This window comes from Sebastes fasciatus, chromosome 11 (genome assembly GCF_043250625.1).
Source record: "Sebastes fasciatus isolate fSebFas1 chromosome 11, fSebFas1.pri, whole genome shotgun sequence".
In the NCBI taxonomy this organism is placed as follows: Eukaryota; Metazoa; Chordata; class Actinopteri; order Perciformes; family Sebastidae; genus Sebastes; species Sebastes fasciatus.
In genome coordinates, this window is record NC_133805.1 from 24,458,970 (window position 1) to 24,480,613 (window position 21,644).

A 21,644-nucleotide genomic window follows, 5' to 3' on the forward strand; every position below is an offset into this window, starting at 1 on the left:
AACGGCCACACGTGTTGCTGTTAACAAGCATTTCTGATTCTTACAAACAGTCCCTTTAAAAACACATTTTATTTATTTTTAGTTAACATTTAGTCATATATTATATCTCCTCTATATGGAGGACCACAAGAGTCACGGAAATAGTAATAAAGCATTAAATTGATTAATAACTAATGGTACAATAAAAATAGGCATTCATTAATGTGATTACAACTGTATATATTAATCTATGAATAAATGGACTAAATTACAAAGTAATTAATTATTTGACATTTTAATGGGCAATAAAAAGAATTATAAAAATAATTTACAAATATTACTACAATTACAATTAGTTATTAATCAATTCAATGCTTTACTATTTCTCTGACTCTTGTGGTCCTCAATACTCTATGCTTGTTTGATTGTTGAAGATAAGATTCTTCTTTGTAGATTCATTGTAGACATTTCTTTAATTAAAATACAATTTAAACTGAGATAAATCTGTCCATTCTGTGCTCACAATTTAGTTTCTTCATAAATGAAAATATAAATAAAAAATGTCTTTCTTGAATCTTGAAGTCTTTTTTTTCATGTTTCATGTGTGACACAATATAAAAACACATTGTATTGCATATTTTTAGATGAAATATGCTATATAAATACATTTGTATTATTATTATTTCCCATCAAACCCTGTGTTCCCATCTTGATGTTGTGTTAACACAAGTTTATGTATAATTTAAAGAAAAGACAAAAATATGCTTAGGAGAGAATTTATTATATAAATCATGATGTACTAAAATACAATAATTTAAAAATATTTAAAAAAATAACTAGTAAATCATTCATGTAACAAAATAAAATGATCCTCTAGTGTTTAAATGCATATGTTGCCGTAGCTGCAAAGACGTCATATTTTATTTGTTAAAAGTCTTTAAGTACACTTGTGAGACGTTTCATTTTCTCTTCCATGATTCTCTTGGTAGTTTCCGTCTCCTCCAGGAGCTGACGCATCTCCTCCTCCACTTCAAATACCTGAAGAAGACACACAAACACATATACAGCTTTTTTATAGTTCAATATTAAGAACTTTTTAGAGACTTTCAAAGGCTTGGTGGGTGAAATGCAAAGACATGATTAACTTGTTGAAACCAGTTTTACTCATGACATTGTCACGTCTGCATCACAGGTTTGTCATAATTCCCTACATTCATCATTTTCTAAATGCCTTGGTTTATTTATTTTTTTCTCAACTTCATGAAGGACAGCTGGAAGACAATGGTCTGCTGTGTCCAAAATAAAGCTGTCCTTGACCAAACTCGTTTTGTAGACTAATCAACATCCAAAATGTAACATTTCCCCATTATTCATAATTAATTCGTTAGCAATAGAGGCCTGTAACCATTTTTAAACACTTTCAAAACTCCTTCTTTTGAGCATGGTGAAGCAGGTAAAACACTAGAAAATCACAATACAATATTAAACAGTTACACTATTAGTATTAGAACACTCTACTGTATCTACCACACACTAATTAATCCTTATCCATGTTAGAGTTGAGGGCTAGACTTGGATTTTGTCACATATGAACAAACTGGCACAAAGCATCTGTTCTTCTTGCCTTCCAAATTAGAGGAAAACTATCCTCGTGTGTATATTTTACCTTCTGATTGGCTTGTTCAATCTGTTTCTGCTTCTCATTCGCTAGCCGAAGCAGCTCAGCTTGATGGACGGCCTGGCCAGACTCTAGCTGTCGACGAAATGCATCGTCCACACAGCGTAACTTCTCTACTGCAGCTCTGCATGACAGACAACAACAAGTAATACATAATGTTACATAAGGCGCTTGGAGGATGTTGTCCTCACTGCCATGGGTACAATATGCATTTTATAGGGGGGGGCGACCACAGGAGAGAAGCACTGACATAAACATGAACTCATATTTTATTTAACATGACGCCACTCACCGGCTTCTGTCTCAAGGGTACTAATACACCCTGATCACGATTTGACCCCAGACTTCATAATGTAATATGTTTTTTAAAATTATGAGACTTCAGAGTTCTCTAGCTTTTGGGTTTGGGAGAGATGGATATTTAACAAATAGTCCTTACTACCCCAAAAAATGTCAGTGAGAAATACTATTAAGGCTTTGGATGAAAAGCATTCTATCAGCTTTCTTGATGTAGGAAATTACATCCCTCTCCTCCAGGATTAGAGCTGTCCTTACTTGTCCCCAGCAGGGGGGACAATAATGTGAGCATATTCTGGTATATATGGAAATACAGGATGAAGAACACAGGATGAAGTTTTTTCTTCTTTCTTGTGACTGATTTTATGGTTTATAGTTTCTGGACAATATTTGTCATTGTTTTGTGTTGTTCATTGATTTCTAATAATAAATATATACATTTGCATAAAGCAGCATATTTGCCCACTCCCATGTTGGTAAGAGTATTAAATACTTGACAAATCTCCCTTTAAGGTACATTTTGAACAGATAAAAAATTTATAATTAATTTGCAATTAATCACGATTAATCATGGACAATCATGCAATTAATCGCAATTGAATATTTGAATCGATTGACAGTCCTAGTTTTAACACTAATAGAGCCACCCCAGCTTAGTATACTGTATATATACCGATCAGCCATAACATTAGAACAGCATGGGCACCCTGACCGGTTTGCGGCTAAGCAGCCCCATACGCAACAAACTGCGATGCACTGTGTGTTCTGACACCTTTCTATCGGAACCAGCATTCATTTTTTCAGCAATTTCAGCTACAGTAGCTCTTCTATTGGAGCCTTGGGTCTGACCCTATCGCCGTTCACCGGTTTTCCTTCCTTGGACCACTTTTGGTAGGTCCTGACCACTGCAAACCGGGAACATCCCACAAGAGCTGCAGTTCTGGAGATGCTCTGACCCAGTCGTCTAGCCATCACAATTTGGCCCTTGTCAAAGTCGCTCACATCCTTACGCTTGTCCATTTTTTCTGATTCCAAAACAAAGGTCAATGTTCAAAATGTTCACTTGCTGTCTAATATATCCCACCAAATGCCAGGTACCATCGTAACGAGATAATTAATGTTATTCACTTCACCTGTCAGTGGTCTTAATGTTATGGCTGATCGGTGTATATGAAAAGTTGTGGCTGGTCGGAAATTCACAAGAGCAAAACTCCGATGTGCGAGTGCAAGTGAATGCAGCAAGAGCTGCTGCTCCGTTTTCTACCAGCCACGGCAGATTTCTGTGAGGCTTCCCGGTCCCGGCTGAACGCAACAACTGCTCATAACGTTTTTCCTGCTGAATGTGTGGGTAGGGTTGCCAACATCCACTAGTAGAAATATAGAATGGCTGCAGATGGATAGTGGTGAGTTGTTTTGTTCAGTAATAGAAACTCGTTTTAGTAAAGCTATGACTTAAAATTCATTCAGTGTCGGATTTTTAGGTGTGCCAGCTGCCTCTTTGGGTGGCACAGGCACACCCTGGCACACCCGTGGCTGTGCCATTGGAGATTAGACTGGTCCTTTAATTTAAAACAAGCAAATACAGCTACAAAACCCATCACATTTGGTTATAATGGCTGTGAAGAATTTTGAAGAGACATTTTTGCTCTCATGTGATGTTGTATCATACTTGTGTGCTTCTGTTGCTTTATCTCTTTCTTCCAGCAGCAGGCGTTCCTTGGAGTCAAAGTTCTCCTTCATGCGCTTCACCTGGTTCTCCAGCCGAGTGAGCAGGTCTGCCTTCTCCTGCCACTTCTTACTGGAATCACTGGTAGAAAAAATAGATATGGAGAAATAGAAAAAAACACAACATAATGATGTGAAGAAATGGATTTGATCAGGAAGACATTAGGGGGAACTGTCTCAGGCAATGAGCTGTAGAGGTCCGTACTCTAAACCACTGTTTGCCAACCTGGGGGTCTCAACCCCCAATAGAGGCCGCCAAAGTTTCACGGGGGGTCGCGAGGCCTTCTTGATTTTAAGGAGTGTAGGACAACTTTAAAAATATAAAATATAAATAAATAAATATATATATATATATATGCAGTTGGCCTATATCTCAGCATTTCATTAATTTCTGTGCAGAAAACTAAATTAAATTGTTATTTTTAAAGTTCGACACTGAACTAAGTATGTTCCTTAGGAGTATGAATGAAAGACTTTAGTACAGGAGTATGCTCCTCATAAGTAAGAAAGTATTATCAAGTAAGTATTTACTAAAAATTTAAAAAAATACATAATACAGCCAGAGAATTGTATTAAAAGTTCCTAAAAATAACAGAAAAAAATCATCAAAGGAAAGGAAATCATACAAATTGCTCATTTTACACAAACTTCCTGCAGCTGTTGCGTTCACTATTTGGGTTAATTGTACAGTTTATCAGTTGTTCTGTGCTGTTATTGTTATGCATTGAATGTAATATGAAATATCCATGATAGAAAAGGGTCCCTTGAGGAAAAAGGTTGGGAATTACTGCTCTAAACAGTACGACAACATCAGATATTCTTATTAAGTAATACTTCCAAATGCCTTTTTTTCTGGCATGTCTATGTGTGTGTATACTCTGTTTATCTTGTGTGTCTGTGTGTGTTTGTGATGGAACGCTTGCCTGTAAACTCGTTTGATGTCCTCCAGCTCTGCCTCCTTGTCCTCCAGCTGCTGTTTCAGCTCCTCCTTGCGCAGGCTCAGGTGCTCCAGCCGCTCCCTCAGCTCAGCCTGCCGAGCTCTTTCCTCCTCCTGCTGTTGCTGGAACCTCTTCTGGGCCTGGACCGCCTCCTCACGCAGCCTACGGATCTGATCGTCGCGCTCCTGAAGGGCCTGGACAGCAGGAAGGCAGGGGAGAAAGAGAAATGGCTTCAGTGTAAGATTAAAAACAGGAAAAGACATAAACACACATAAACTACTTGCATACAATGCTCATGGTAAAATGCCCAAATATGGACGTTGAAGTAGTGGCAGGTTCTGTTGTGATGGACTCTTTTGTTTGTATTGCTTTTAGAACAACACACTGATTTCAATAATCAAAGTATCCCACTACCTCTTTGAGTTTGCGGATGGTCTCTGTCTGGTCATCAATGATTTTGGTTTTGATTTTTATGGCGTCGTAGTCTCTCTCGTTCTGTTTCTTCTGAGTCTCCAGCTCAGCGCCCAGCACCTCTACCCTGGCCTCCAGGCGTCCACGATCCTGAGCCAAGGACACTCCTTGTAAAGAGAAATACAGAAAATTGTATATTGGATCTTGTCTCTCATGATAGTACTTTAATAATAAACTTTACTACTTTAACATCTCTTATTCTCTTGTCTATTTTTATCTACTTGATTTTTCATTTATTTAATTTTTCTTGTTTTAGTGCATTTTAATGCCTTATACAAAGCATTTTACTGTGTTTTTTTTCTATAGACAGTCTACTGTCTACTGAGTGTGTTTCTCCCAAATAACCACTAGATGACAGGCTTTACTTGATATGGATGAAATAAAACATCAGCTCATACAGCAGGGGTGTCAAGGTAATTTTTGTTCATGGGCCACGTACAGCCCAATTTGATGTCAAGTGGGCCGGTACCAGTAAAACCATTCCACAATAACCTACAAATGACAACTCCTCCGCATGTATCCCTTTCTTTTAGTGTAAACAAGTGAAAACTTTCACAATTAATGAACAATCCATTTACAAAACAGACGATGAACAGCCTGAGATGTCTCACTGATCTTCTCCGTTCTCAGTTGTCTTTGCAAGTTCTTGTATTCTTCACCATAATGAGTCTGATAGTGGCGTCGAATATTATATTCCTTGATCATTGAAAGGTGCTGTGAACACACCAAGCACACTGGCTTCCCATTTACCTCTGTGAAGAAATAGGAACTCGGCAGTTTATATTAGCAAACCCAACACTCTGTCCACTTTTCAAATTTTTGACAAAGACATTTTTCCACCGGCGGCTCCTGCATGAACAGTAGCTTATACTTGATGGTGTTGTGTCACATAGTCTGTACGTAAGCACAAGGTATCTATAATGGCGTATCTGGCGTAGGGCCTGCTACTCTTACTAGGACAGCGCCACCCCGAGTGGACAAATAGGAAAAACAGTGCATTTCATTGAAAAATTGGTATTAATGAATTCTTTGAAATTTTCAAACTTTGCAAAGTCATCCAGTGGGCCCAGTGAACCCTTTTGCGGGCCGGTTCTGGCCCTCGGGCTGTATGTCTGACTCCCCCGCCAAACAGTATTAAACCAAACAGCGAATGTCTCCTTCGTACTGACTCTAAAGTGAGTGACTCACTCTGCCCATGGACTCAAGGGAAGACCTGTACTAGTGTCTGATAATAAACAACTCAAACTGGTTGTCAAAGTGTGTCATGTACTAAATGACTCATTCAAAGTGGACAACATGAGCCCTCCTGGCTGTCTCCCACCTTGCTGAGCGAGCTCCTGGCCCCAGATCCTCCTCTCTGCCCTGAGGCCGTCGATCACCGACTCCTGAGCTGTGAGCTGAGACAACAGTCGCCCCTTGTCTTTCTTGAGCAGCTCAAGCTGCAGGCCGAGACGCCGGTCCTGCTCCACCTCTGCTTCCAAGGAATGCAGACGACTCTGGCAGAGTGACAGACACATAGAGAGAAAGAGAGTATTAATGATCAACGGCCATCTGTCATGGCTGACAGATGGGAAGGCAGCTGGACCATTCAGTATTCATGATGCCACCTAAAGGCTCAGGCTGAACAATTTTGAGAAGGCGATGACTAATGCCCAGAACTGGTCATCTCTATTGTATCTTATATACAGTGTTGGGAAGTAGCGGCGCTAGTTTAACTACATTTCTCAGAAGCGTGGTGGTAGCATCGCTGTTTTCAAAATCAATCAATCAATTTTGCTGTGGTCCGAAATAAAACTGCTAAAGATCAATTCAATTCAAGAAGAAGAAAGAGAGAGAGAGAACTACTTTTGCCATCTTGCTGTAGCTTAGTCTGGGGAGGTAGTTTCAGTGTAGTGAAGCTTCATTTAATGTAGAGTAACTGGTAGCTTAGCTCACTACACTTTCCAAGTAGCTTGTCCAACACTGCTTACATGTAATGTGATTTTTCTAATCTGATCTGACAATTTATTCTTAATAATTTAATCAGATCTCTCTCTTTTACTTTATTGTTGTACCTTCAGATCAGTGACAGCATCTCTCTTGGCCTTGATGAGATCAGTGATTCGGTTCTTCTGTTCTTTGACCATGGCGGTGAGCTCCTGCACCAGGGAGCCCGATTTCTTCTCCCTCTGCTGGGACTGGTCGAGGGTTGCCTTGAGCCGCGACAGCTCTGCAGTCATCTGATCACAAGCCTCCTTTACCTACAGAAGCAGAGCAAGGATGTGGAAGCGAATGTGAATGAGAGCTGAAATGAGTGACGCACTTTTGTTCGAGCATTACCTGACTCTACAATTTTATCAATCAATGTCACACCCTGACAAAAGGTTTCAGAGTTACGGATTTAAGGAAAACTATTTTTTTTTAAAGGTTTCCATGAGAGAGCGTTTGATGGCAATCTGTATCTGATTCAGACTTTTACAAAGGTTAAAGGTTCGAGGCTTAAAGTAGAAAATTGCGCAGGCGGTAGCAATCAAGACTAGATTACATTTTGTGCAGAATGAATGAATGGAATCTGTGACCATAACGAGAAGATTGATTCAAATCCAATCCTTTTGTACAGCTTTCTTCCTGTGGCAATCACAGGCTACTTGTCCAGAGTCAGACGACCCTAATTCAATCTCAGCTTTCACCATCGGGCTGAAAAAAAACCCCATCTAGATTGGGGGCAATTCCTGGTCAATCATTTCACTTTTTACTGGACACAGTAATAATTGATCAGCTGGACTGGACAGAGAATGAAGAGTGAAATTCAGGACAACACTACAGTGATTAAAGGCCATCTGTATGGCGTGCGTTCATCATTTAGCAGACCTCAGAGAAGCGGGCAGCCTCGATGGTTAGCGCCATGCGGAACTCGTCCTCCAGAGCAGCGTACTGTGTCTTGCCCTCTGCCAGTTTCTCTTGCAGCTCCACCCCCCTGTGGCCGTGTCTCTGTTCCACTGATGCAACTTCTCTCGCCACTGCCTCTCGGAAATCTGCCCCGCCAGGCTGCAACCGCAAATCCAGCTGTTTTCTGTAAATCAACACAAACAAGGGCGGTTTGAGGTCTCAACACAAACAGGAGAGCCTGCAAATGGTAATTTGTGGCTCATAACACGAAATTCCAGCTGTATATTTAAAATACATTTAAAAAGATTAAAAATAAATGCAGTAAGTTGAAGACTCAACAAATTGGAACGGGTTCCAATTAAGAGTTTAAATGATAAATGTTACTAATGTCACAAAATTTTGCACAGAAATATGCGTATCACTGTTTTCCAACTGGGCCCACTTCAAACCGGTCAGAAGAGCAAAGACAAAAACACAAATACAGAAACCTTTCATGTGAAATAACCAAAACTACTTTGGCAGAAAGTGTTGCACCCATGCACTTGTAGGAAGAAGTTGATTGAGAAAATAGATTTTCTGCCTTTAAAAAGGGGATAACGTTGAAATGAAGCAACACTTCTTCCAGTGATCCAGAATAAAACTCTCCAGGTGTACCTGTGTTCTTGTTCCCTGGATGCCAGCAGTTCATGCAGCTGCTGCAGTTTGTCTTTGTGCTGACGCACTGAGGCTCTCTGGATGTCCGACTCTCTCCTCAGAGCTGCGGCCTTGTTCTCCAGCTCCTGGTGCCGCTTCATCTGAGGAAGGTCAGCACACGTTTTATACCGTGCTTTATCACATACTGTCAGTGCGGAATGAGCCCTCTCTGATGAATCCTTTCAGCTGGCTACATTTATTCACTGAACTACTTTGCTGGTTTAATCAAAAATGATAGTGACATACGGAGTTAACTCTCTGAGACCGACTTTACTGTCTTTCAGAGGCTGTAGCAGGTTCAGTTTTAGACTACAGTAAAGATGATATAAAACTAGAAAACCTAAGGAATCCATTGGTACCAACCATGTCATGCTAGCTTGTTGGGAAGGAGGCTAAATATCGCTCCTAAATTAAAAAACAACAACTGGCATGGTAATTTTCAAAAGGGTCGCTTGAGCTCTGAACTCAAGATATGTGAATGACATGCCCACTTTATGATAATCACATGCAGTTTGGGGCAAAAACATGCAGTTTTTTTGCATGCAGTATGAATGTGTTATTTTCACTTATTCTAAAAATGTTGTATTTGAATATTTCTGCATACTGGGGTCCCTAAACAGTCTTGGAATTACATAAATTGGTAAACTGTAACTGTAAAGCTGAGAATCTTGTGGATCCAATGAGCTCAATTGTATTCATGTGTGATGATGTTAGTCACCATAGTAACCATTTCATTGTATTGAGACCATTTTTATTTTTAAACTTGACCTCACTGTATATAATGACCTGCGGTGACCTCTAGGATAATAACAGCCTCCTGAAACTTTACAGCCACAAACTAGAGACCTACAGAGACCTATTGTAGGGCATTCAGAGGATGGATGGTTTTCCTAGCTAGATTAACAATAAGGGGGTTTCTGAGCAGTTTCCAGAACAGAAGTGCTCGCCATCCAATCGCCGAAAAATGCAACTCTTGCAGAAAAAGTCAAAAGTGTTTGATACCAAATCCCAGCATGGCTTTTTCTATGGTGTTCCTCAAGGTCTTGGTGACTTAATGTGGTATTGTGGAGGGATTATTGATCATTTTTATCAATTATCGAGTGAAAAAAAAGGTTAAATTTAGCACCAAATCGGTGTAACAAATGGTATCAACCCAAAAAGTGCTGCAACAACTTATGATACATAATAGAGCTTATACATTTTTACAGTTTATTTTAAATAATTAAATAAATAATTCATTCATTCATGTGTATTTCTGATTTATGACTAGAACAACTTGACACACAGCACCTCAAATTAATCTTCAGGTTCCCAGCTTTCAGATGATGTACACCACTTCTATGTGACATCTACTGTTGACCTGCTATCTCGCCCTAAAGACCCCCTTTCCCCCCTAAAAAAGACAAAAACGGTTCTATTGTGGGTCTCAGAGGGTTTAAATGTTCAGTGGTAGGTAACAGAAACAGCATGATATTTTTGGATGACTCAAAATAAACTTTCTCTGTCTTCCTGACTGAATGTACACTATTTTTTGGTGATACAAGAGTTCTCGGATAAAGCAACTACTGTACCTCCTCAGCCTGCTGGCGAGCCCCGAGTGCCTCTCCATGGGAGATGCCTTCCTCCAGTCTGCGCAGTGCAGTCTTGTGTTGTTCCTCACTGCTGCGGGCCTGTTCCAGCTGCTGGGTTAGGGACTGACGCCTCCCCTCCAGCTCCTCAACACGAGTCTGCAGTTCAGAGCGCCCCGATCGCTCCTTCAGCAACATTTCTTTCAGCCTGTGTGGAGAGAAAACATGATAAGAGCAGCAGGAGTACTGTAACACCCTGAATTTCTACTGTGTGTGGAAATTGATATCGGCAACCACTACCAATTCTGTGATGCCCTTGATCGTCCCCTGTGTTTTATCGCCCGCTGTTAAAAATGGGATAGCCTGTGAAATTGAAGAAATCTGACATAGTCAAATCTTATCTTAATGGAGAGAAAATGGGAATTGTTTGGAGCTTGGAGAATTCAGGGAACAAAGTACAACCTACGAAAACTGTACGACCACCTACAGCCGCTCCCTCTTTAAATTAGCCATGATGAGTAATTTCACTGTAATCTGTCTCCTGATGAGCGAGGGAGTCAACAGTAGCAGCCGTGTTCAGTGTCATTACGAAGTGACAGTTAAGATTGATTCATGCAATACAGCGGACATATGCTCGTCACCAGGCTTCTAATTACAACCATAATGCAGATTTATCCAAGCCCGGGTGTGATGCAAGCAAGAACAGTGCACAAAACAGTTATACCTCACTCTATCTGTGCCGAGTCACAGCCAAATGGTCTCACATATCGGAATATGCAGTGCGTAGGTTAATGATCTTTATACTAAGTAGCTTTATTATCGCAGGCATACTTTAAGGTTTTGGAGTAATGGGAGTCAAAACGTGTGCCTGATTCCATGAGAGGCTATGGGACAATGACAGTGAGGATTTTTAATGGTGGGATGGTTACTCATTGTTCAACAATGAGACAGGCAGCGCGCCCTGGTCTCAGGAGAGCCAATACAAAAGATGAAGAGGGCTGAAATAGATGAGAATCCATTAGGCAGTTGACAACTCAAATCCACAGAGGACAAGTTCAATTATCCCTCTTCATCATGATATCTGCTTTAGAGCTACGGAACCGATTCATGTGGAAGTTTGTGTGCAAACGTGTGAATCTGTGTGTCGAGCCAGTTTTCCTCTAACCTGTCGGTGGTGTGCAGGGCCATGCTCTGCAGGTCTTTTTCCTCGCTGACTTTTGTCTGCATGCACTTTAGATCCTCTGTTAGTTTCCTCACAGCCTGCTCAGCCTTCCAACGCCTCTCCCTCTCCTGGTCACGCTCCTCCACAATAGTCTGACACAAAAACAGAAACACTAAGAGACGAACAATCAAACAACTCTGATTGTTTTTGAAGGAGTTTATAAAAAGTATCAGTAAGTTCTTGTAAAGAATATTGATAGGAATAAAGGAGACATCCACCGATTTTACACAGCAAAGTCTGCTTACATGTCTTGGAGAGTACTACTGCATGTATTTAAAATAGTACTGTCAATCGATTAAAATATTTAATCGCACATTGTTTATCTGTTCAAAATCTACTTCAAAGGGAGATTTGTCAAGTATTTAATACTCTTATCAACATGGGAGTGGGCAAATATGCTGCTTTATGCAAATGTATGTATATGTTTATTATTGGAAATCAATTATCAACACAAAACAATGACAGATATTGTCCAGAAACCCTCACAGGTACTGCATTTAGCATAAAAAAAATGCTAAAATCGTAACATGGCAAACTGCAGCCCAACAGGCAACAACAGCTGTCAGTGTGTCAGTTTGCTGACTTGACTATGACTTACCCCAAATCTGCATGTGATTATCATAAAGTGGGCATGTCTGTAAAGGGGAGACTCGTGGGTACCCATAGAACCTATTTTAATTCATATATCTTGAGGTCAGAGGTCAAGGGACCCCTTTGAAAATGGCCATGCCAGTTTTTCCTCACCAAAATTTTGCACAATTTTGAAGTGTTATTCAACCTCCTGTGCGACAAGCTAGTATGACATGGTTGGTACCAATGGATTCCTTAGGTTTTCTGGTTTTATATGATACCAGTATCTTCACTCTCTGAGCCCGCTACAACCAATAAATCACAAGTTGCGTTAACGTGTTAACTCTGACAGCCCTGATTTATATATGTTTCTAAATATGTATTCATGTCCTACAGGGACATAGTTTGGTTATTGACTTGAGTTTTCTCAGAAAGGGCAAAAAGTCGAATGAAAATATTGATGTTGTTATTTTGTTATTATCTTTGTTCTGTGGGTATCTATTATTCTGTTCCTGTAAGTGAATGTTGTTGTGTAAAATATAAATAAACACAAACAAAAGTATGTTTTCGCAGAGATATGAGTCCAGACACCCTGAGGCTGTCTACTCTCCTCTTGTACGTAAACATAACCTTTTCCATATTGCATTCATTCAATAAAAATAGAAGCTGCTGTTCAGACTGCAGGTGACCTATCCATGTCGTACCCTGTAGGTTTCCTCCTCCTCAGTGCATTTGCTTTTCACATCGCCTGAGGTCTTAGCAGCTCCCACAGGTCCTCTCCTTATTGGCCCCGCTGAGGCTGTGCCCCCTGAGCCGCCAGCCTTCCTCCTGGGGCCCTCAGCACACTTTGAACTCCTCTGTTTATGAGTCTCCTGATCGCTGCACATAAAGCAAATCACAGGTATTGAACAAGCTGTAAAATTGATTATAAACATCCTTCAAGCCAAAGTCTGGCTGGATAAAGGTCAAAGCAGACAACTTTCATAGGCAGGTAAAGTTTGAACAACTTTGAATTGAATTTGGAGCTAATATTTCACCTTGCCTTTGATGAGGACAGTAGGGAGCTTACTTAAGTTAAATTACTGAATCCTGAACACGTGTCATCAGTGGCTGATGAAGCAAGATGAGGGGGTAGACCACAGAAGCGCGGTCGTTAATCATGGGACTGAGATGACAGTCGTAATTTCTAACAGAGAGGAGGAAAGTTTACCACATCGCTCAGAGAAGAAAATGTATCACCGCTTTCCAGCTGAGAGGTAAAAAAGGATTTCCTTCCTCATCAAGATACCTGCTGATATTAGGTTGATGCATGCAAACCAAAATGGAAATATTCATTGCTGCATGTTTTGTTTTGATTGTTATGAATACAGACTTAGACTGTGGCTGGTCCCAATTATTCGACTATTTGGTTATTCTTACGTTGGGGTTTTCAATTTTTGGATTCGGATAATCGTTTTTTGTAATAATATTATTTAATCCTCTCGTGATTACAAACATGCATAAAACACACCAAACCTTTTTCAATAACAAATAAAAATTCAAGCAACAATACTGTAGAATAACAGAATCCTTAAACTGCAATGCCTTTAATTAAACCTAAAGACACGTGCTACAGCGTTATGCCGTCCATCATGGAGACGAACCAAGCCAGAGCCCTCGTCGCCGTTGCTGATGTCGGAGTGCAACCCATGCGAGGCTCGGCCGAAAGGACTGAGAGGAAGCCGCCGCAGGCTGCATTATACACAGGCTTGCAGCTGCCGGAGAGGCAGTGTGCGGAGACAGCAGGCTCAAAACGCCGGTGTTTAGGGGGAGAGGGCCTCGCAGCGTGACTTTGAGGTACGTGTGCTCTCAAACACACAGAGGGGTGAGGAGAGGAGATGCTGAGCGCGGACAAAGGTGTGTGTGTGTGTGTGTGTGTGTGTGTGTACGCCATCCACATGAGGTGAAAAAACAGCGCTGGCGGACTCATCATGACACAGTTTTGTTCAAAAAAACATGTGTGGGGGAAGCCTGTGAGTGTATGACAGAAGAATTGTGCGGCTCTAAGGACATGAGTCTGTGCTGCCAACTAACCGAGAGATTAAATCGCTTCTCCAGTTACAGCGGTCCCCCACGAGTAGCAGGTTGAGTCCCGAAATTTTGATTGTTCGCTGTTGATGGCTATCGAAACTCCGGAGGAAAAAATGGTATTCGGGACAGCCCTATCAATTACACCATCATAAACACTTGTGTCAACAAAGTGTGTATGAATTGTATTGTCTTTACTCAAAGGTACACTCCCTGATTTTGTTTTAGTGTCCAGTAGAGCTTAAAATGTCTTCAAACAGTTTTGATTAACAGTGAGTTTGGAGGAATTTTGGGCTTTGGGTGGAGTTAGCTACGATAACAAAATCAGAGAGAACACGCGTAAACATGACGGCAAAACAAATTATTTTCATTACAGAGTAGTGAAACTGAACTGAAACAGCTTGCAAATGTTGTGCAGAGAAATGCAGGTACAGAATCACCTGTCTGATCTCCGGGCCTTTGTCTCCTTGGTGGTCTTCCTTGATGTTATGCTGTTACGATGTTTGGGGATCCTGCTGCGCCTCCTGTTTTCCTTCCCACTGTCACACTCGCTCTCTGACGTGCGGTCGATGTCCCTCTTGGCTTTCCGTACCGTCGCCACAGAATGAGTAGAGCTACTGGGATTGTCATCGACAGGGGCCTGGGTACACATCGCAGAAATACTCAGAACATGTGACGGGAAAAAATAAAAACAGTCTACCTGTTTGTATAAAAACAAACTAAAGGATTTGATGGACATAGCAGCAACATGAATTGGAACACTTGTAAATCTAATTTAAGTATAAGGACTTCACACTTTTAACGAGGCGGCCTATCAGCAATCGAACAGCACCATAAATTATATTTATATAACCACTATAAAACAAAATCACATTTTCCCCATTTTTTCAGGGGGATGGCATCATAAAATATGACAACAGATATTCAAAGCTTCATTCGAAAACCTCAATAGAAGGACGCTATTTTGCGAGATCAATATCCACATTGCTGTGAGACATTGAGGTCTGAGAAAATCTATTGATCATGTGAGCAAAAGTCATTATTTTATTGGTTGGTTTGTTTTTATCAGCATCTGAAATTCGCAGAAATCGAAACAGCTGCGGAAAAAAACACAGCATTGCAAAATGTGAAAGTTTCGAATTTGGTGTGGTTAGGCTCATAAGAGATAGAAGGGTTTGAATTTTTTAAATGACATGTGATTTATACGCACAAATTATTCACGTTTGATTCAGAATAGATGCATCCTTAGTTTTTATCTAAATATAATCCATCAATATGTTTATCTCTTCACCTACTCTCACAAATACTTCTTCATCATTGACTTAATGGCTTTCAGCAGTGTTAAATAAGCACCTTCTGGATGAGCTGGGACACCTGGTGCTCCAGTTTCCTGATGCGTTGTTCATTAACTGGGTCTGCTGGATTGGCCACAGTAGAGCGAACCTGCGCAACTGAATCTGTGACTGCTTCGGAGACGATCCGCTGACGAAACTGGGTCAACAACTCATCGATGCGGGGTGTGGCGAGAGTGACTTCTTCTCTAACCTGCAATGGAAACTGAAATTAGCTATATATTTTTTTAATTTTGCTGTGTTACACTGGAGCTTGTTATGCTAAAGAGAAAAACAGATGGATTTGTCATCTGGTGCAGTGAATGTGTAAACAACTTATTGGTGAGAGACCACACTCCCTACCTTTCACTATTCTGGTATAAATCCACTAATATACCAGCAATTCAGTGACCACTGGGAATCTGATATTTACAAGAATTACTTAGGCTACAGGGTGTCGCAGTGGTTCAATGACCAGCACCATCACAGCAAAGTGGTCCCAATTAATTCTTCCAAACGCTTTCAGTGATACAACCTTTTCTGTTAGTATTTTGGGAAAGTGAGAGGACAGGCTCTGCAGTAGAAAAATCACACTTTTTTCTGCATGTTTGTATGAATACTTCAAATACGAATATAAAGATGTGGAATTAAAAGTCAAATATGGATACAAAATGCCACATCCAAATTTCTTTAGTTACCTATCTGAGGTCATCTCAATGCAAAATGTTGATATTTGAATATTTTTGCATAAGGAAGCTTCTTAAGTATTAAAAAGTGTTACTGTATTGTTTTAAAGTAAAGCTTCTATCTCGCATTCCTCTCATGTCTTATTCTACTGTGCTACATATGAACGTTGTAAATTAATTGTGAGTGTTCTTCTGTTACTGTGTGTTGACACTTATATGTGCCATGTTGGCCAGGTGTCTCTTGTCAATTATGACATTATACGTTCTGTTATTTCTTTATAGTAGACCGCTGCTATGGACACAGTTCTGATCTCCGTACACAGCAAGAGGACCATTTTTTTAGCGGAAGCAATAAAATTATTTTTAAATCAATAAAATATTTTTAAAATCAAATCAAATATTTTTTTAATCAATACTTTGTGTCAAATTATTGATTTCTTAAGTAAATCGCTATGTAATAAGTGGGATAATGTACAGGGAGCTGGTCATTATTGTAAAATCGAGTTTAATTTCACAATAATGACTGGTTCGCTGTACATTATCACCTATATATAATGGTGTAAATATTAGGTTACCAATGGAGATATGGTATCTAAAATTACCGCTTCATTGTGACTAGTATCTGAGGACAGCAGGAGGTCCACATAGTCCTCCAGCCCGGGGATATCACAGGGACTCCCCAGACCTAGATGTGATGGGTTTCCCAGGCGGTCCAGACCATCCAGAGTAGAGATCTGTGGCAACGACTGCATAACAATCTCCCTGTAACCTGCAACAAGACAGACACACATACATTAGAAAAACCTGACCAGGCTAGTGCTGTGACACTGTCCACGAACACCATTATCCAGTATTGTTACATTAGTGGTATATGGCTTGGCTAAAACATCAGGTGTTATGTTGCACAAAATCAAATAATCTATATCTAAATGAATTACCTCTCCTCTACATGTGCCATCCTCATATGTGCACTATTGATGCGGCTCACTTAATGAGAACTGAACACTATAAGTGTACCTTTGCATATTGACAGCGACGGTTGTAAGAATGCTTTAAGTGTGCCCTCGTGGATTTAAACGTGTGCTTTCAACAGCTATTGCTGTGAATTAATCATGAACTGGAAGGTATGGATAATAATAGGTGCACAGCATCACTTAAAGAAAACACTGGAAAGATTTCTATATTCATATAACTGCAGTCAATCCAATTCTGATAAGATAAATACACATATACCAGTCATTACTATCAGTAGCTGTCAATTTGACTACCACTGTGCTTTAATTACAGACAATAGAAGGGGAGAGTTATGAGTCAGTGATTCTTCAAAATCTAACAATTATCCTCTGGATTAGTGACAGATGCATCAAAAACAACAGAGAGAGACGATATATAGCACATACTGATGATGTCTGTTATTACACTTTTTAAATGTGCAACATCCAAAATATTTCCTATATACACAGTTGTCAGTTTATTCGTTACACCTCTCTATAAATTCTACCTTCATGATGGTTAGTGTTCAAACTGTTTTAGAGAGAGTTGATTCTGGAGGCTATGGTTTGTGGTGCTGTTGAATTGAGAGGTGTTTTTAATGTTTAGTCTGACCTCATTGATAGACATGTGGTGGACAGAATAGCACAATATAAAGCCGACTAAAGGACCATAAAGTTGAATCAGAACGTCGTCGAATTTATTAGCGCACAGTGGACTGGAGGAGATGATGATTAAATTAGCATCCCTATGTATTGAACCGAGAATCGATTTTGAATGGAATTGTGACCCCAAGGATCGAAATCGACTGAAATACCGAAAGATTCACACTCCCAATTATTAGGTATGTTTTTATGCAATGTTAATCTTAAGCGATCATATTACATTCTTTTGGCAGATGTTTTTGTTCAGAACTAAATGTCTTCAAAAATTGGAAATATATCCCTCCCAAACAAACAACTACAAGCTTGTTCAGTGCTGTTTTTTTATTTTATTTTCAGAAATGGGGGTGAGTAAAATACATCAAATGGAACGGTTGACTTATTCTTTGAGGATCCAAAAAGGCAAATTCTATCAAATTTTGTATAAATGGATTAAATTTATAACCCCAGCGCGAGCAGACTTTGTATGAATATCACTTAAGTATCATGCTCCTTTTCTCTTCTTGATGGTAATAGTAGAAATGTAAGCTCCCTTTGTTCTTACGTACATGTACACCTCTGTGATATTACCTTTTCTAAATTAAAAAGAAAGAAAGAAAGAAAAGTGCTAGGGTGTTGAGGTGCAGTCTAAAAAGGTGGGTTTTCAGCCTGCATTAGAAAATTAAGACTGGATTCATTTAGATTCATTTTAATTTATATTAATTTATAGTCATAGTATATAGATGAATGTGACACTCTAAACAGTCTCTGGACTAGAAATTATAATTTAACCTCTTCTAACTGAACCATGTTGAGATTGTTTTTTTTGCATATCAGCTAACATGTGGATCATTCCTGTTATGCAGTAACATTTCTGTCCCCATGAATTACTTCTTCATATTTTCTTTAAAATGTGTCAAATATTTATAACAAATGGTATATATATATATATATATATATATATATATATATATATATATATATATATATATATATATATTATATTATATTATATTATAATAGGAAGAACTATAGTTATTTCTTTTACCATTTTCATCATTGACTGTGTGTCCCTGAAGTAATTTTCCACCTTGTTTGTTAGCAGTTTCTTGCCCTCCAAAAGGGAACTCAACGGAGTAAAGTAGGGTGAGCATAAACTTCCACTCGTCTTTTTGATACTGATACAGTATATCTCTGAAAGGCCAATATTCACAGGTAATATAACAGTCCTTTTCATGTCTTACCTGGTGACCTACACACAGCATTGTCTCTACCATCCTGGCTCAAAGTGACCTCTCTTAAACTCTGCAATCCCAGCAGGCACTGCAGGAGGTGATCGATGTTGTCCAGGTGGTTGCTATGGAGACTGAGGTGCTTCAGCTTGTATCCCGTGCCGTGAAGATACAACAAGCCTAGCGATGAGGACATTAAGAATCAATAGCATTGACACGTCAATCACTTGTTGGTGTTTTTATTTGAGTGTAGAATAAGAAAAGTTTGTTCAGTTGGTGTTCAACTCACCAGTGAGGTTGTTTATCTGATTGTAGGACAAGTTTAATCTTGTTAGGTTCACGAGGCCGTTCAGTCCTGATGTAAAGGGAGGGGACATTAACAATTGAGTGATTTCACCGCTCAGTCGGTAATGAAGAATTATTACTTGGAGAACACCCACATAGCTGAAACATTTATCGTCAGAGTAAAACAGTGACAAATGACTCACCTTCAACCTTAGTGATCAAGTTGCAGGATAAATTTAAAGTCCTGAGGTAAGTGAGGGAACTTAGACCCTCAATCTTAGAAATACAATTGGAGGAAAGGTCTAAGTGCCGCAGGTGCCACGCTGAGGTCAGGCCCTCGATCCCTGGGATGTGATTGCAGTGCAGATTGAGTGATGTTACAGTGGGACTCAGGGGGACATCTAGCAAACTAGACAGAGAGCAACAAAGTGAAACAACAGATTCACCATGGAAGAAAAAAAAAACTTTTGTTTCATTCCCACACCTAGTATGGTTACTCAATTAAACTGAAGTTTTGAAATGCTAACAGTTAGTATTTTGCTTCATTTTTATACTAGTTTAAACCTTTACTTAGATTTTACAAACAAACATGTGATGGTCATATAAAAGGTGATGCATTGCTATTGATTAAAATACCCAACAGTATATAAAACAGATAACATTAAAATTAGCTTAGTCAGTTAGGTTAAAATGCTGTTTACACATTACTGTATTAATTATTAATAATAATAATAATCCAATAATATAACTAACATATTAAAGTATGACAGATAGGAGCCATTCTGCTGCATGATGGGTAACTGGAAGCTACTTTCTGTATTTTAAGTTAAGCTGATAATACTTCTGCACTTTTACTAACTAATAATTTAAGAAGGAATGATTTCAACGTTTAATACATTTCAGGACACAAGTTTTCAGTATACTACTGAACAAAGCTGAAAGAAGACAGACAGTAAATAGTGTGATTAGTTAGTTCACGTTACCTTGTTATGTTCTGGTCGATGAGACTCAGCTCCTTGTCTCCCATAGCGACGGCCTTAACGACGGCCTTAACGACGGCATGCAGCCAGCGTTAACCGTCATTTACCATCTTACTACTGTTTCTGACTGTGTAACTGTGAAGCATCTAGTCTGCAAGCTAATAAAACTGCTGTCATATGAGGCTGAATGTGCAGACAACTCGCCAACACATCTCGAACATCTGTAGCTAGTTAGTTAGCTAAGTTAAGCTAGCAGCCTAGCAAAAGTTCACTAGCGGTCGAGTTTAGGAGGCAAACTGTTTACAAAAGCACAGTTACAAAAGCTGGAACCGCCAACAAGTGTTGTGTTGTAATTCCTAACAGCCCAAAGGAGCACTTGAGTTGGTTAAAACACGTGTTGTTGTTGTTGTTTTGAGCCTTTCTTCTTCTGTCGAGTTGAAATAGCCGCTTCTGGCATCGCACTTCCGGTTTACATGACGTAGTTAACGGTAACATCCGGGAAGTCTGAAAGGTCTGTGGAAATAAATTAATAAATCATTGTAATTAATAAATAAATAAAAAGTTGGTAATTAAACAGGACATTTAAAATGAACAGTTATTTTATTTTCTATTCATGTTGATCTGTGTATTCTTTTGTTTACCTTGATTTGACAGAGGAGAAAAAAGAAAAGAAAATTGCATAAATAAATGTATAAATAAATACAAGAAAAAATGAATAAATAAATAAAAGAAAATTGCATGAATAAATGTATAAATAAATACAAGAATAAATTAATAAAAGACAATTGCATTAATAAATGTATAAATAAATTCAAGAATAAACTAATACATACAGAAATAAATAAATGGAAAAATAAATATATAAAAATAAATAAATGCTGAAATATATATGGAAATAAATTAATAAATATTGTAATAAATAAATAAAGGTTGATAATTAAACACGACATATAAAATTAACAGTTATTTTATATTCTTGTTGATCCGTGTATTCTTTTCTTTTTGGCTGTGTTTACCTTGATTTGACAGAGGATCCGAACCACTATGACAAACCTTGGTACTGTACATGGGGCGCCTGCTCTACCAGGTGGTAACTGAGCATCCTATCCTCACGTTAGTTTTGGTGCTGATGCTGCTGAAACAAAATTGCATGAATAAATGTATAAATAAATACAAGAATAAATGAATAAAAGACAATTGCATTAATAAATATATAAATAAATTCAAGAATAAACTAATACATACAGAAATAAATAAATGGAAAAATAAATATATAAAAATAAATAAATGCTGAAATATATATGGAAATAAATGAATCAATATTGGAATAAATAAATAACTATTTGAACTATTTGTATTTTAAAATGTTTCAACCTAAATACTTCAGACTTGTTTCATAGTGATAAACAGAAACACAATGTTA

The 21,644-nt window shown here is 38.9% G+C and overlaps 1 protein-coding gene across 2 annotated transcripts; it reads right to left on the reverse strand.

Annotated features, from left to right (window-relative positions):
- Nucleotides 1-739: 739 nt before the first annotated feature.
- lrrcc1 (leucine rich repeat and coiled-coil centrosomal protein 1) lies at nt 740-20,698 on the reverse strand. 2 transcript variants are annotated; one of them, XM_074651737.1, is made up of 19 exons: nt 20,225-20,698; nt 19,445-19,650; nt 19,246-19,311; nt 18,969-19,136; nt 16,696-16,862; nt 15,430-15,621; nt 14,517-14,716; nt 12,714-12,888; nt 11,383-11,531; nt 10,221-10,425; nt 8,611-8,750; nt 7,939-8,140; nt 7,143-7,328; nt 6,410-6,584; nt 5,032-5,195; nt 4,603-4,811; nt 3,624-3,761; nt 1,646-1,781; nt 740-1,017 (listed from the first exon to the last, which is right to left on the reverse strand). In XM_074651737.1, the coding sequence occupies exons 1-19, from the start codon at nt 20,266-20,268 to the stop codon at nt 907-909; spliced, it is 3,033 nt and encodes a 1,010-aa protein (XP_074507838.1). In that variant the 5' UTR covers nt 20,269-20,698; the 3' UTR covers nt 740-906. The 2 variants fall into 2 exon arrangements, with proteins under 2 accessions (XP_074507838.1, XP_074507839.1); XM_074651738.1 differs by lacking the exon at nt 15,430-15,621.
- Between the last annotated feature and the right edge of the window lie 946 nt (nt 20,699-21,644).

What these genes read in the sequence shown, in the direction of transcription:
- lrrcc1 (XM_074651737.1), bottom strand. Translation starts at nt 20,268, where the DNA reads ATGGGAGACAAGGAGCTGAGTCTCATCGACCAGAACATAACAAG. An exon ending in TCAGATAAACAACCTCACTG is followed by an intron (nt 19,137 to 19,245) that starts GTGAGTTGAACA and finishes CCTCATCGCTAG; the next exon opens with GCTTGTTGTATCTTCACGGC. An exon ending in GACATCAAACGAGTTTACAG is followed by an intron (nt 3,762 to 4,602) that starts GCAAGCGTTCCA and finishes TTTTTCTACCAG; the next exon opens with TGATTCCAGTAAGAAGTGGC.